Consider the following 17361-nt stretch of genomic DNA (forward strand, 5'->3'; position numbering starts at 1 on the left):
TTGCCTCAGTTTCCTCATCTATAAAAATGATCTGGAAAAAAAATGGCATACTCCAATATCTCTGCCAAGAAAACTCCAAATAGGGTCATCAAGAGACAAGACTGAAAAACAACTGACCAACAACAACAAAGGTGCTCTAGTTCTCCCTTCCTCCTTGCTTGTATGAAGTCTGGTTTTGTTTGTTTGTTTGTTCCAGATTCTTTCCCCTGATGCTCAGCCATGATAGAGCTGGATCAGAGATCAGCGTTATGAAATACTTCCTCATGAGATACTTCTTATGAGATACTTATTGCTACAAGACAGATTTTTCTGCTAAAAAAAAAATAAATGCAATAAATTGCCTCTTCTTCCTTATTTCTTAGAAAGTAATTTTAAAAATTATAATCTTAATAACTCTCTGAATTGAATGAAAACAATCAAATGAGTAAAATAAGGAACATCACATACAAAACAATAAACTCCAATTTTTAAAAGTTTAGTAACACACAAACATTAATAACATAAATAATCTAATTTGTTCTTTGTCCCTGTCCAGTGTCTTTTCTGCTTGGGAGTTCTTATTGAATTTTATTGTGTCACACTATATTTCCTCAAATTATTATATGGGCAAACAGAAAAGCAACTATTTCATGGACAGAAGTTGTTGGTGTCCAGGTACTTTCATGTTTTGCTAATATTTCATATTGCTTGAACAAAACACTCATCCAAAATACGAAACTTTGCTGGACCTCCATTTATTTATTTATTTATTAAACAGGCTAGCACAGGGGTCTGTTTCCGGTGGTTTCTGAGAACACAAGCAAACACATAAGCTTCCTTAAATAATTGAGAATGGATGTAGAAAACCCAGACTGGTGTAGTGGAAAAATCCCTGGGGGCAGAATCACAAGAGCTGAATTCCATTCCTAGTTCTGCCACTCATGTGACTTTAATCACTTAGCTGCTTTGTGCCTCAGTTTCCCCATCTGTAGAATTAGAAACAACATAGTATAATAGCTAGAATGCTTTCCCCAGAGTTCGGAAGACCTGTATTCAAACCTCACTTCTGACACATAGACTATGTGATCTGGGGCACCTCCTTTAACTTCTCAGCACCCAGACAATTCCCTAAGACTATAAGTTGCAGAGATGCTATGGAAAGAACTGCAATGATTGAAAATTTTCTTATAAAGCATTCCCTACACTAATGAGATCACAGATAAAAATAAAAATTAAAAAAAAAACATGGTGGTAAGGGGAGAGGAGGATAATATGCTTTCCTTACCTGCTAAGTTTGTTTCAACCTTGTCTGTGTCTCAGCTTTCTTGACTGTAAAGTGGGGATAATAACATACTAGCCACTAGGTCATAGGATCGATCCTGAGGATCGAAGAGGAGAATTCATGTAAAGCATTGTGTAAACCTTAAGGTGACGGGGATGGATCTGTCCTTTCATGGGTATAAGGATCTCCTTGGTGAGGAAACTCCCTCTCCCAATGCAAGTTGGCATCTTCTCTTAGAATTGTCTAGAGCACTATCAAATTAAGAGACTTGCCCAAGGTCACAAGGCTAGAATATGTCAGAGGCAAAACTTGAACTCAGAATTCTTGATTTCAAGGTTAGCTCTCCATCCACTGTGCCAGCCTTCCTGTCTTGTGAAGCCAATACCATTATTGATCAAAGCAACTTGAAATAACGTCCTGAATTAGTAATCTCCTTTTACAAAGAAACAGATCAAGTCCAATGCCCAAGAAATAAATATGCATTCTTGATTATTTCCAGGGTAGTAAGTGGGCAGGTAATTTTTTTTAAAGCAAGATTTTTCTTTTAACTCTCTTTTTTCTCAATATTTATAACATATTGAGGTCATTGGTCAAAGTACCATAAGAAAACTAGGTGGTTAAATGCGTCCTTCACATTACCTATCCAGATACTTCATTTATAGGGATTTCATCCCCTCTGTGCCTTCTCATTCCATGCATCTTTTGCCCATGTCTTTCCCTGAATTGGCCGAAGAGGATGAGAAGAGTCCCCCAGCCAAAAACATCTTTGAAGACTCCTTCGGTCTTCATATTTGACCAGGGTTCCAGCGCAGGACTCAGATTGTCTATCACTTATACAGACTACTATATATGTGCTAGTTAAATAATTTTTGTTTTGAAATATGCTTTTTTTTTTCTTTTCATACTGTATCAGTTTAAAGTGAACTTTTGACGTTCACTATGCTCGATCGGCAAAGTTAAGGCTCAAGAAGAAGCAGTTAACTTGTTGAACCATATCTAATTTATCTTAAAACTCTAGTCTCTGATCTTCAGAGAGCAAAGCAATTCAGAGATCTCCCCAGGCGCTCTGGCGGTCATTGGTGGCAGCCTAGTAGTTTGGGAGACTCTGGGAGGGACACCCGCCTGGTAAACACGAAGTGTCTCGCAGAGGGAGACACTGAGAGACAGAGAAAAGCTAGCGAGAGAAAGCAGAGCAGAAGACCAAGTTGTGCGAGAGGAAAAAAAGCTCTGTAGCTACTACTACCCCCAGGTTTCTCGCCGCCCCTCTCCCCTTGGCTCTGAGGACTGGGTGAAAAGAGGAGGGGATGCTCTTATGAGTTGCGCCTCCTTTCGTCGGGTCCGGTGAGTGAGTGGTGTGTGATCTCCCAGTTTTTAGACTGGAAAGGGCCTGGGACGCAGAGCCGGAGCTCAGAGGACTGACTGACTGGTCGGGAGGAGAACAGGCAACAGGCACAGTTACCAGTCAGCTGCAACAGCCACTTTGGGAAGCAGCAGCAGCAGCAGCAGCAGCAGCAGCAGCAGCAGCGTCCCACCGGTGTTTGAACATGGAAGTACAATAAGAAAGAGGACCCCGGCAAACTTCTTAAGCGGCGCTCCAAGTCTCCCAGGCGGCTCCTCTTCTCTGTCAACATGAAAGGTCAGACGAGGAGCGGGTGGGCACCTGGGGACTTGGGGAGGCTCCATGTCTCAGCTTTTCTTGGCTGCCGTTAGGCTAAGGGGGCATCTGTCAGTACCTGGCCGGCCAGTGTGGGTCAGGGGCGAGAGAGATACCTGCTCCATACTTCTAGAGAGCACGGGGACCAAGGAAGGGAGGGAGGAAGCGGGCTCGGTAGCTGTCCCGTATGAACTTCTTGCACACTCCTTTGGGGCACCCACGCAGATCGCATGCGTGGGTGTGCAAGTTCACGTGTATCTGTAAGGAGGAATATGCACCATGCAGACTGGATGTGAATACTTGGAAATATTCCCCCCCTCCCCCTCCCCCTTGTCTCTGAAGGAGTTTGAAACTCTAAGTAGTTGTTTACGGATTCCACTTTCCAACTTTTTAATTGAAAAAATATGGTGAGAGGAGAGGATAATAATTCTTCCCAGTCATTTTTTTCCTTTAACTTTCTCAAGCATTTCCCAGCCTCTTTCCTATATTTTCGTTTTTCTTCTTTTGGGCAATTTACCAGCTGGGGAGGTTGGTATGTTGCTGTGTGAGTGTGTGTTTGCTCCATGATTTTGTGATGTTCTTGGTGTGCCTTCTAAACATCTGGCAATGATTAGGTGCCAGTGGAGGTTTTTAGCTGGCTTGGGAAATGTATTTGGCATCTTTCTCCATAAGATCCACTGACTGGAAAAATAGCTGTTCTCGGTTTTGAATCTCTTAAAGTTGAAACTTAAGTTTACTTGTGTGCTTAAGTTTATTTGATGCACGCGTGTGCTTTAGTTGTGACACATTCAGTTTAAAAGACTCCACTGCATTGTATCCCCTGAAGTTTTGTTTACGGAAGTATCACATAATATCTTACCTTAAAAAAATGAAAAGTTACAAGAAGGGCTTTGCAAGGCATCCTTCTGCTTGGGGGAAATTCAGGGTTTTGTCAGCAGGATTATGATTTATATCTCAGATAAATAATTACAGCATGGGCATCAAAGGAAATTGTTTAGAGGTTAGCATGCAATTGTATATACATGAGATTCAAGTTTCCTTTTTTGTTTTCTTTAAGATAACACATTTCAATAAACAGGCAAGCAGGCACCAGTTCAGAGCTCAAATTAGGTAGTTGGATGCTTAAAAATGCCATCCGGATACAGTTACAGTGAGTTTCCAGCACTCAGAAGACTAGTGATGTGATCACTTATTCATTTGCCAGAGTCGCTGTCTAAAGGGTGGAGCTTGGTAAGCCCACACACACTTTTAAGGAAACTTTTGGCACTATGAAGATTCACTGTCCTAAAAGGCAACCACACCATATTGTTAGGAGTGACAATTTACATGAATTATTCTACATTCCCTGGTTATTTTAGTCCCTGCCTTAGATTTCCAATAGAGACCTACCACAAGCCAAGTGAAGAATACTCCCTTTCTGAAAGTGAACTTTCTTCCTATGGGAAACAGAAGCTTCAGGGTTGCGTTTTCTCATTTTGGTAGCTGGCCTAGTACCATTTAATCAGTTACCAAAAGGGGGAGTGTTCAGATTGCTAAATGTTCCTTTTGTTATCCATTCCTGTCCCTTTGACCAGAATTCACTCTTTCCTTTGCTTATCACCATGGGCAGCAGCCTGAGGACAGGTTCAGCAGGGCAAATCACTGACTCCCACTTACCCCAAGGCTTCCCATTTGTCTCTGCAAAAAATTACAAACAAAAGGTGGGTTTTTTTTTACAAGATATGTCATAAAAATTAGATACATTTTAAATGTTTGTCAATGTTCTTTGCAGTTTTGATTCTACTCTTCTGTAAAAAAAAAATTCTCCCCCCCCCCCCCCCCCCCCCCAAAAACAACCAACTAAATGATTATTTTGAGGAGATTTGCACTGCAATTTGGACCAGCCTACAGAGAGTTTGGAGAATCTTTATTTACCCACTGTACGCTCATATCTAGTTTCCTTCATGGTACAATTTGAGGTATGCCTAAAGGCCTCTTACCCAAAAACATCTCTCCCCGTGACTGCATGATGGTAGAGCCTGAAATTACCAGATTATTCATGCTTTGTATAAGACATTAGGTTGAAGGCCTCTATTAAACTATAAATACTATCTGGAGAACTAACTCTTTTGGCCATTAGCACATCAGCTTGGGTTAATTTATTGAGTTCTCCCTAGCAGAAAGAATAGGACATAAATCAGGCATAAGAGAGACAAAATGGGAACTAGAAACTGAAAAGTCCAGAACATGAGATACTTGTAGGAGGCACTGCCAGGGGTTGCCCTATTTGGAAAAGGGCCAACTGTTCTAGCAGAGTGCAAACATAATATGAATAAGCAGTGAAATAGTGCAGCTGAAAGAGCTAATTCAGTTTTGGACTGGATTAGTAAACATAGAATGTTGAAAGCCAGAGAAGAAATGGTTCTGCTATACTCTGTCCGGGTCAGATCACATATAGTACACTATTTCCAAGTAAAGGTGCCGCATTTTAGGAGAGACATTGATAAGGCGGAAAATTTCCAGGGGAGTGTGGCAAGGATGATGAGAGGACGGGGAAACTAAGAGGAAACATGAGACTCATTTGAAAGAACTGAGGATGTTTAGCCTGGAGAAAAGAACTGATAGGGAGGTCAGGGGGAGATGATAGCTGTCTTTAAAAATGTGAAAGATTGTCATTAAGAAGAAGGTTTAGATTTTTTCTGCTTGATCCCATAGGGCAGAACTAGGAGCAAAAGATTAAAGTGATAGTGAAACAAATAACTCAACCTCAGCAAACACTTCCTAACAATTTTTGTGATTCATTGATTTCAGTTGTGTCTCACTCTTTGTGACCCCATTTGGGGTTTTCTTGGAAGAGATACTGGAATGGTTTGCCATTTCCTTCTCCAGCTCATTTTATAGATGAGGAAACTGAGGCAAATGGGGTTAAGTGACTTGCCCAGGATCACGAAGCTATTAAGTGTCTGAGGCCAGATTTGAACTAAGGAAGATGTCTTTTTTTTAACATTTGGGTTTCTTTTTAAAAAATTCTATCCCTCCACCCCTCCCTCCCTTTCCTCCTCCCTCCCTGAGACAGTAAGCAATTAGATATAGATTATACATGTGCAATCATGTAAAACATAGAAAGATGAGTCTTAACAAAAAAAAAGTCCTAACAACTAGAGCTGTCCAAAAGTAGCATGGACTGGCTCAGGGAATAGTGAGCTGCCCATCTAATCAGAGGCTAGATGACTATTTGCCAGTATTATAGACATTAGTCATGATTTTGGTAGATGTTGGTCTCCAAGGGTCCTTCCCAAATCAAGGATTCTGTGATTCTATGCCCAGCTAGTATGACCTTGAAGATTCAGGGGCAACCTGAAGGCATCCTAAATTTGGTGGGGAAAGTAGCTGATAGAAGTGGGATACAGAAATAGGGATGGAATAGTTTTAAAGGCAAACTTTGCCTGTTTATAATTTTGTCTTAGGTTTGCCCTTAGTGCACCATTTGAGAACCAAAGAAACTAATGTGATCTTAGGTTCCATTAAGAGAGGCATAAGATAGATGGGGGTGGGGGGATGAGGGGTTTGTTAATAGGATTATTCCAAAGTGAAATGAGCTGCCATGGGAGGTAGTGGGTTCCCCTTCATTGAAGTGGCTAGATGGCCATGTGCCACTATGCTCTAGAGGGTATTTTTTTTCTGTTTTTAGATATGGATTGAATGGCTTCTGAGGTCCCTTCTAAATCTGAAATTCTGTTCTGTGAACTATTGGTCTAAAATAGAGGATCAGATGTAGGCCTAGCATTGGCCTCTACTTTTCAATTTGTCATTGATTCACTGTAAAACATTGAGTCAATCTTATAAACTTGATCATAGCATCATAGAATTCTTCTTCCTTAATGAATTCAGTGTCTGGCTCACAGTCTTTCTCTTTTCCCAATCCTACCCTTCTGCAAGGGGATTTCATCATCATATTGGTGCTCCTTCAAATATCCTAACTTCCCTATTACTCAGTCTACTGAATTCCCTTGGTCTACTTTTACTTTCCATCTCAGTTATACAGAGAGCTGTGTGTAGGCAAGAAACCCTTGACTTTGCCATTACCCACAAATGTCTTACTTTGGAGTCCATGCACCCCAAAATTATTTTATCTGATCACAGTTTTTTAAATCATTCTATCTTTCCCTATGTCCTACAATCCCTAACTCCAGTCTTCTTCCTTACTGAGACATCCATTACTCCACCATCCATTACGCCATCTTGAATCGGCTCCAGAGAACCTATTATTAAATTTTCAGCATGAGCATTTGTCAAATGCCATAAATCAAAGCTTGATTTATTGTTTTGTTGGTATTCTTAAGAAAATGATAGAGAGAAATGCTAATAATTAAATTAAATATACATGTGTGTATTGAGTATACTTTTAAAAAGAGTCAGTTGTTAGACATTTACCAGCACACCCTCTGGCCCAAAACCTCTGTTATTTCGAAAAACCTCACCCTTACACTATACTCTCCTCTCTTCCTTTGGTGAACCAATTCAACTCTATACTATCCTCTACTCCTGAATCTCTCCCCTCCTAGTCCTGTCATCAATTGAATCTTGTTAAACTCCAATCCTGTATTACTCCCCTCCTGCACCACCTTTGCTGCTGTTCATGTACTTCTGAATAGAGCTAAAGGAAATCATGAAACTGTGCTTACTGGGTCCATTACAAATTTATGTTATCTAATCTCAACCAGGCCCTAACAAGCAAGGAAAACATTCTATTCTTCCCTAATTGATTTACTGTCTCACTCTCCACAGGGGTCCTTTTAAACCTTCTGATCTCTCCTCAAATCACCCACTAAACCCCCTCTCCCTCCCCTCTCAGCTAAAAAATTCTCTTTATACTTCACTGAAAAATTTGTGGACATTCAGCAAGAACTCCACTTTCTCCCCTGCTCCTCATCTCACATCATTCAGACACACCCCTACTGTAACTTCAGTCTAGCCTCAGATGAAGATATGGTCCTTCTTCTTGCCAAGGGCCGACCCTATACATGTACCCTGATCCCATTCCCTCCCATCTTGTCCAGCATATTGCTCCCCATTATCATAATCACTTTCTCTCTTATCTTCAGTCTTTCCTTATCTACTGTTATTTCCTTGTTGATTATAAGCATAACTATTTCTTCCCCATCCTTAAAAACCCCTCACTTAACCTTAGTATTCACACTAGTTATCATTCTATAGCTCGCCTCTTTTTCATGGATAAATGCCTTGAGAAAGTGGTCTACACTTGGTGCCTCCACTTTCAGATCTCTGTAGCTAGCCCTAAACTTTCCCCTGAGGTACAGTCTGACAGTTGGAAATGCATTTTTGCATTTTGCATTTCCAAAAAAGAACTCTTTATATTCTACCTCCCTCCCCTCTTCTGAATGTCCCTCCTATGGTTGAGGCCATCACCATCCTCCCAGTAAACCAGGCTTACAACCTCAGTGTCATCCTGGACTCTTCACCTGAATCATCCCACATATTCAACCCATTAACAAATCTTGTTGTTTCTACCTTCACAACATTATTTGTGTCCATTTCCTTCTCTCTGTACTCATATACCCACCACCTTAATTCAGAATTTCATCATATCTTGCCTGGATTATTTATATCTATATCTATATATCTATATCTCTCTCTATATATATATGCTGGAGGCAATGGGGTTAATTGACTTGCCTAGGTTCACACAGCTAGTAAGTGTCTGAGGCAGAATTTGAACTCAGGTTCTTCTAATGCCAGGGCCAGTGCTCTATCCACCTAGCTACCCATCATGCCTTGATTATTGCAATAAATATCTTTCTCCCAGGTCTCCCTGCTTCGAGTCTTTCCTTACTCCAAGCCATCCTTCAATTAGCTGACAAGGTCAATTTTTTTGAAGTGTCTTACCATATCACCTCCCTTTTCAATGAGCTCCAAGATCAATTTTAAAGTCTTTTGTCTGCCATTTAAAGGAAACATAACTTGGACCTTTCCTATCTTTCCAGTCTTCTTAAACTTGACTCCTCTCCACTTACTCTCCAATCCATCTATTCTGACCTACTTATACTTCCTCAAACATGACTCTCTCTCATGCCTTTGCACTAACTGTCTCTCATACCTGGAGTATATTGCCCCTTCACTTCTGCCTCTTAGTTTTCCTGACTTTTTAAAAGACAATTCAGATTCACCTTTTGCAGGTAAACCTTCAAGCCCTGCCCCCAGACCAGGTTCTACCTCCTGTATTTATGTTGATGTTCCTAGGTATTTTCATGTTGTCTCTCCCATTAGAAAGGACTATTTTGGCCATTCTTTGTATGCACAGTGCCTAGCACATAGCACTTAAAAGCCTGTTGACTAAGAACTAGAAAAGGTCTTATGGTTCTGTTTCTTTTTTCACAACATGACTAATATGGAACTAGGTTTTACATGATTGCACACATATAACCTATATCGAATTGCTTACCATCTTAAGGAGGAGGGAGGAGAAAGAAGGGGGCAGAAAAACTTGGAACTCAAAATCTTATAAAAAATGAATCTTAAAAAATTGTCTTTACATGTCATTGGAAAAGATAAAATCCTCTTAAAAATAAATAAAAAGAAAAAAGAAAAAGTCCAACCCTTTCATTTTGCAGATAAAGAAATTGAAGCTCAAAGAAATTAGGCAAACTTGCCCAACATCACATAGTAAGTGGCAGAGCTGGGATTCAAAGACAAATCCTCTTCCTTCAAATTCAATGTGCTTTCCACCACTTCAGGTTATTTGTCCTTATGTAAAAGAGGGATAATGATCCATGGCATTGGCTTAATTTATCCTGATTTTTCAAAATGTTCTTTGTGATATCTTTGTTGAAAAAATATTATTTTTTTTCTTAACTCTGTGATAGGTCCAAAAAAATTAGAGCTGTTTGATATAATTGAGGTACAATCAACTCTCTGTTACCTACATGTATGGAGAAAAGGGTTACAAAAGAACAATAGGCAGTTTTAAATCAATCGATCAATCAACCAGCAGTTATTAAGTGTCTCCTATGTGCTGGGCTCGTAGTTGGGTGCTGGGAATACAAAGACAATTTTAAAATTTCACATACATATGTAACCTTAAGTTGCTTTATGTTTATTTTTTTGTTAGAGCAGATTTACTTTCTTAATTAACTTTTCCTGTAAATCATTAAAGAACTCTTTTGCATACCTTAGGTAAACACCAAACAAGTGGTTGTGTTACAAGGAAAGAGTTGGGAATTGAAAATCTGCTATTGGTGTTCCCCCAGGTCAATAACCCACTTGAGAGTTCTTCTAAGTTAAAGACAATAATAATAACTAGCATTTAGCAATATTGCTGGTGCAGTTATCGAAATATTTCTTTGTCTTTTAATCACTAACCCATGACTCAGAAATCCAGAATTTCATGAATATCTGATTTCCAGAATTATGGAATCCAATGTTAACCCCGAAAAACAGTCTTAAATGAAAATGTTAATATAAAGCATTCTTTAACCAAACATAAAATCAATGGGCACCTCAAGAGTTATGGGAGTTCATAAATACTGCCAAAGAAAAGCTAGCCCCTATGTTCTTCTATTGCCTTTTTAAGGTACATATTTGGCTTTCTAGTTCTGATGTTTAAACCTTGGTTGTCATGCTTAAGATAACTAGCACTTTTCAACGAAGGATATTTGCACACTCCTCTTATGAGTAACATTAACACCAGTCTACTGAGTGAGTTCAGCAAACAGCTGTCTCCTTTTCTATTTCCTCTATCCCTGGAATAACTAATAACAAAATAATTATATCGTTATAAATTTGCAAAGAGCAAATGATATATTCTGTTCCTGGAATTCTGGGATTCTTTCAAATTCATTAAAACATGAAGTGCTTCTTAAAATGATAGCCAGAGATATGGAAACATATTTATAAATCTCGTTAAGATTTTCTGATAATTATTCACAGTGCTTACTGAAGGATCTCTGATTCTTCATCTAGAGTAAGGTATGTCATTCCTAAAACACATTCTCCACTTCTGAACTTTGGGGATGTTTGTGAGTTATGATGCAGCATTTGTTGCCTAAGAAACAGCTGAAAACAACTGCCACACATTACAACATACATACAGAACCAGTGGACTAATTTAACACGGGGGAGGAAGGACATTGCTATTAAAACATGGTGTTCAGCTGCATATTTTTATGCTTTTGTATATAAACATGTTTGAAATGTTGTTTGGTAATAAAGAGTTTTAACATTCATTAGTAAGTGGTGTACTCCCCCACCCCTATTCCTCTTCCCCCCCTTCAGCCCTCCCCCCAAATTCTGGACTCATCATCTTTTGCTTTTCCAGGGCTTGTCCAAGATTTTTGTTCTGTTTAAGAACAAGAAAAAGCACATGTTTCTCTGCAGGTCTAAGGGGATGATGTTAGCTAAGAGGAAAAATAGAAAAAAGAGAAGAAAACTTTTCCTTCACTGTGTATGTTTGTGTGGGACTGGGGATTAAAAGGTGGAGGAAGTGGATTGAGCTCTTATTTTGATAAGCGGGTTTTTACAGATGAGGAAACTGAGGTCCAGAAGAGGCAAGTGGGATTTGCTCAAAGTCATGGACCCAGTAAGTGATAAAACCAAGACTCAAACCCAGGCCCTCTAACTCCAAACCCAGTATTTTTTCCCCCTCTAGGCTGCACTGGGTAAAGACGTTAATCCTTTTGTCATTAGAAATGATTCCCTTAGGCAGAATTTAGGCCTGAATCAAGCACAATCCATTTTAGAAGAGGCTGAGCCTACTGATGAATGAATCAATGTGGATAGTTCACTGCTAGCCACCACCACTGAAAACAATTTGAGCATAAGCAGTGCTGACAGCTTTGCCATGAAAAACTTAAATATTGTCAGCAGTAGAATTTCCAGACATAAATCATAACACATGGTGGGTGATATGTAAGAAACAGAAATTGGTGACAATGAAGGACAGTAATATATCTTTATAATGTTTATATATGTGTGTAATGCACATTGTAGGTACATATATATCCATATGTACACACAATATACATATATGCACAAACTTTAGAAAGAACATTTTATTTTCTATTCTAGTTAGCAGACTTCTTCCTAACCACACAAACCATCGAAAGCTGGTGGGAGGTAAAATTCAAGTTTAAGCAACTGTATGATTTTCATTTAATTAAATGGAATATGAACAGCCAAAACTAGTGTAGTGCTTTGAAAATGTCCTGTAGATCATTTAAGGGGAATGAAACTTGATGTTTATAATTGCATAGCAATGAATGCCAACAAAACTAGAAATTAATATTACAAAATTAAGCTGCCAGTGAGTTCATATGAGCACTCAACAACTAATGGAGACATTTAAATGTGTCATGAAAATTAAGTCAACATTCTTTCTTGGTATTTGTAATTGGTAGGAGACATGAAAAACAAATCATCTGATTCAAATAAGTCTATATTACTGCATTATTAAAGGTACACTATTACCCTGTGCCAGGGAGGTGATGTTTGGTCAAAGAGGTCAAACATTTGAAATTCTAAGTAAATCACTGGCTTACCTCCCATGCAGCTTTGTGGAAGTTTCTTCACTTCTGTGGCCCTGGGTTTTTCTTTGCAACATAGGAATCTAAGAAACATTTTTAAAGGAAATGATGCTCCATGAATGAAAAAAATCTGCACATATAATATGTGAGATTTTTAAAAGGATTATAATTGTAAGCATTTCACTCAGAGATTCTGAGGTGAAATCTTACATACTTTGGACAGGTCATTTTATTTATATAATGGGTTATATAAAGTCAAGGTCATTTAATCCTAAAAGTCCACTTTAGCTTAAATATCTCAGGTAATATATCAAATACTTCAGATGAAAAAGTTCGTTTTTTTGGTCAGGTATACTTAAGCAATTACAGATGTGTCAGAGCTGACCTTCCACTGGTGTTTGGGACCCAGTTTGTCCAATTTATTTGTCTTCAGCTGAGGATACCTCTACTTCACCATCATCATGACCGCCATCATCACAGTCACTTACTTTGAAGTTTCAGAAGAATGCCCTCTATAAACTTGCATTATAACTCAGTAAAATGAGTAAGTTTTTCCCATTTGCGTAAGCTGCCCAATCTAGTGCATGTCATCAGACATGCCTAGGTAGGGGTAGGTAAGATAGAAGGCTATCTAGGGTGCAAAGCATAGAAGGGCACAACAAGGAATATGTTAAAGACTACATACTTTTAATCTTTATTTTCTTTTTATTTTAAATGTGTGCATAGATGATCATCATGACAAACACAAAATAAAATAGGCATTTCCATATACACAATAGAATAAAAAAGGTATATTGCACATTTGACTTTAGATTTTATTTTTCTTTTAAGTATGTAACTTGCTTGCTTGCTTGCCTATGTTTCTTTCTGGTCTTCCTTCTGTTCTTTTCTCTGCATTAAAAAAATAAGATGTTGCCATGACCCTCTTTTATTTTTTTTCCCACCACCCTGTTGCCATCTTTCTCACTTCTCTGACACCTCTCCCCCCCAAATAGACACGATTAAGCAAAATCAATTTGCTCATCAGCCAGTCCAAAGATGCATGTCTCCTTCTGTGACTAGTTCATTATCACTTTGTCAGGAGATGGGTAGCATGCGGTGGTTTGTGGTATGCTGGGAACTATTTAACAACTAGCTAGAGGTGAGGGGGAGGGAGGCTGGAATGTACATATGACACACTTTCAAATTTAGTCTTCAATATTAATATTTTCTCACCTTCTTAAGTCTAGACAATCAACAAAACACCAAACCAAGCTCTAATTTGTAACATTTGCTTATTTCCAAAGTGTAAGGGCCCTTACTGAAAATTTAACAACCAGCTCCTGTGCTGGCTCCACCACAACCCTGGGCGTTTTTCATTATTGCCAAGCCTCTGGAATCATAGTTGATCATAAATGCATGTATTTTCAATACCAGAAAATTCTTCTCTCAACAGAAACGTATTTATGTTATGCTAAGTGCTCCAGCAAAGGCTCGAATTCTTCATAAAGCAGAGACATGAAGTAGGTACAGATTTCAAATGTGGGGAGATGAGATTTTGAAACTTTATCAAGAGATAAAGTAGTACTATGGCTGTCAGCAGTCAGTCGATAAACATTTATTAAGTGCCTACTATGTGCTGGTGCACACTGTGCGAAGCACTGGAAATACATATATGAAAAAAGAGACAGTCCCTGCCCTCCAGGAGCTTCCAATCCAGCTGAAGGGGGCAGTGCAAAACAGAGTACCTAGGGCTGGGGCAGGATGTTTCTGGAGTCAAAATTTAGCAGAGCAGCTGATAAGAAATGAAATTAGCTGGAAAATTCTGAGCCCTCTACAAATCGAGGTTTTGGGAGGAGTTTATTGCTTCTACCTGCTGCCCTCTAATCAGAGAGAAGAGGCACAGGAGGATGCTGAGGAAGGGTTGAATATGAACACTGTATCATTCCCCGTGATCATGAGATTTCAGGTGATGGGCTCATCCTGGGGGAAGCATGTATCTATAATCAGCACCATGACTGATTGCTTTATGCCTATTTATATCCGGCAGACCTCCTGATAGTGGGTAAACCAAGCCTAATTTCAAATAAAGATGTAAGAACAAAGGACTATAGGAAGCACCACACAAATTTGTATCTACAAGGTAGGAAAGAGGAGCAAGGTGGTAAGGAGGAGTGTGTCCTGAATTTGGAATCAAGGACCTGAGTTCTAATCCTGCCTCTGATGCTTTTTATCCAGGTAACCTTGGATGACTCCTCTGGGCCTCAGTTTCTTCATCTGTAAGATAAGGGCGTTAGATTAGATCATTTCTAAACTACCTTCCTCTAGGTGGCATAGTGGATAGAGTGCCAAGCCTAGTCAGCATGCCTCTTCTTCCTGAGTTAAAATCTGGTTGAAGACACTTGCTACCTGTGTGACCCTGGGCAAGTTACTTACCCTGTTTGCCTCAGTTTCCTCATCTGTAAAATGAGCCAGAGAAGGAAATGACAAACCATTCCAGTATCTTTGCCAAGAAAACCCCAAACAGGGTCAAGAAGAGTTAGACACAACTGAAAACGACTGAACAACATGCTACCTCTTAGCTCTAAATTTTTCAGATAATTCTCTATGCCTGTCTGTGGCATAAATTTCACAATAAGCTGTATTATTCTCTAACATTTTCTTTAATGTTTAGAATTTTGTTTGTAATTTTAACATTAGATGCTATCATAGAACGATTAAATATTATCAAAACAGTCTCTATTCACCAAGGATTTATTGATGGTCTTCTAACTGTATGGCACTGGGCTAGGTACCATGAGGTACAATAAGGTACAAAGATGAATGCATAAGTTTCAGTTCCCACCCTCAAGGAACTCTCTGTCTAGTAAGGGAAATAAGAATTGTACACAAATAACTAATAACAAAGGATAGAACATGAGAAGTGATATTACTAGAGAGATACAAGGGGTTATGCGAATGCAAAGGAGAGAGAGGTCATTTTTTATGGGAATATATCAGAACATGCTTGGTGGAGAAGGAATCAATCAATGGACAAGCAAATTCAAAGCTTCTAAAGTGGGATTTGCCTTGAAAGGTGGATGAGATTTTAACCGATGGAAGTGCAAAGGGCGGCATTATAGATGGAGGGGCATAGCACAGACAAGTGAAGAGTTGCACACACTTGATAAGAAAACAGAAGTTCTTGAGGGTAGGCATTGTTTCCTTCTCTACATTTGTATTCCCAGTGCTTTGTACATAGTAGGTGCTTAATACATACTTGTTGACTGATTGATTGATTGAATGAATGAATGAATCAATGAATAAGAATGAGCTTGGCTGGAACATAGAATATAGGAGGAGAACAGTCTGGAAAGTTAGGTCAGAACTAGATTGTGGAGGGTTTCAAATGTCTAATTGCAAAGTTTGGACTTAATTCTGTAGTCAGTGAGGAAGCAATAAACTTTTACGTGCAAAGCAATGATGTTATAAGAAGTAATAAATGTGATTTTTTTTCTATTTAAATATTCAAACCTGTAGTCTTTTTACTCAATCATTTTGCATTCTTTGCAGAACACACTGCCATTTTATTTCTAAAGTTAGGTCCTTTTTTTGCAGTATTTTTTGCCTTAGTATAACTGGAGACAAGCTATTTGTCCTTTTTTTTCTGTTCTGGAAGATTTATCATGTTTTCATTACAATTATAATAATATCACTATCATTATTTATCATGCTTTTTTATACCTAATAACAATAGCATCATTATTACTCATGTTACTATATTACACTTACTATATTATATTATTACTTATATTTCCTTTATCATAAGTTTAATTTCTGATTAGATTACAAATAAAATGCTGATCCCTATCAAATAAAACAAGAATTAGTAACCTCCTAATGTTCAGAGTAGCAAAAAGTATTTTCCTGATTTCTGTGCATTTGACATATAGAAAGCCTGCTTGGTGGCTGGACTTGGATTTAGGAAAACCTGAGTTCAAATCATCCCTCTGCTACTTATAACCTATTAAACAAGGGCTAGTCCTGTAAGTTCTCAAAGTCTGTTGCTTAATCTATAAAATGAGGACAAAGATGGCTATAAAACCTCGGGGTTATTTTGGGTCCTGAGTTGTTAATAACATATGTAAGAGATTTGCAAAATGTAAAGCGCTATATGAATGATAGCTGCTATCAATTTCTCCAAAATCTCCAGGATCTGTAGTTCCATCATTGTGGGTATTCCTACTGATGCCGATTGTATCTCCTCTAGACCTTAGATTGTTTTAAAGCTTTTGTGTGGTCCCATTTTATTTTTCAAATTGCATGAATCTGATAGGACAAGAGTGATTAAGTTAAGAAGAATCACAAGCATCTAAGTTGAGCCAGTAGCACCAAACCAAGCCCTTTAAAATGTGCCGTTTGAACGTGGGAGGTAGGAACAAAGAGATTTAACACAGAATTCACTTGAATTGGTTTTCCTAAGCCCAGTTTGGGCTCCTCATTTGCACTTAATCGGAGGAATATAGCTCTTGGCTTTTAGCATAGTTGTTTAGATGATCTAAAAATAAAGTTAAGTGATTTTAAAAGAAAGCACATTTATCAGTTTTCCACCATAGAATGTATCTCTAATCACATAGCATTTGTGACACAGAGATACAGTGTTTGGTTTAGATTTTTCCAGCCAGTCTCTTTGCATCATGGACCTTTTGTAGGTTTTGGAGGGAGGGATTCAGAAAGCTACAAAAATGATTAAATGGGAACCTCTCAAGTACTGAATGAAAATGTGAGTCATCTTCCATTTAATTTGCTGAAGACTAACATGCTGTCTAAAGGGGCCTTTCAGGGCACACAACTTATTTCTTCATTCTTTAGTTCTCAGGTTGCAGAAATCAGAGGCAGTTGACTTAGTATATGTCATTATTCACCCAGAACTAGCTTAATGGATGAAAAACGCCAAAGATTGCACTAAA

The 17361-nt window shown here is 38.6% G+C and overlaps 1 protein-coding gene across 1 annotated transcript in view; it reads left to right on the top strand.

The window, feature by feature from the left end:
- The first annotated feature begins 2423 nt into the window (after positions 1-2423).
- Positions 2424-17361, top strand: part of LOC114054313 (collectin-12) — a 231053-nt gene continuing 216115 nt past the window's right edge. The window contains exon 1 of the mRNA XM_027877531.1: positions 2424-2897. Coding sequence (XP_027733332.1) covers positions 2891-2897 — 7 coding nt within the window. The 5' untranslated portion in view covers positions 2424-2890. The remainder of the gene's footprint in view (positions 2898-17361) is intronic.

This window comes from Vombatus ursinus, unplaced genomic scaffold (genome assembly GCF_900497805.2).
Source record: "Vombatus ursinus unplaced genomic scaffold, bare-nosed wombat genome assembly UNPS02014812.1, whole genome shotgun sequence".
NCBI classification, from domain to species: Eukaryota; Metazoa; Chordata; class Mammalia; order Diprotodontia; family Vombatidae; genus Vombatus; species Vombatus ursinus.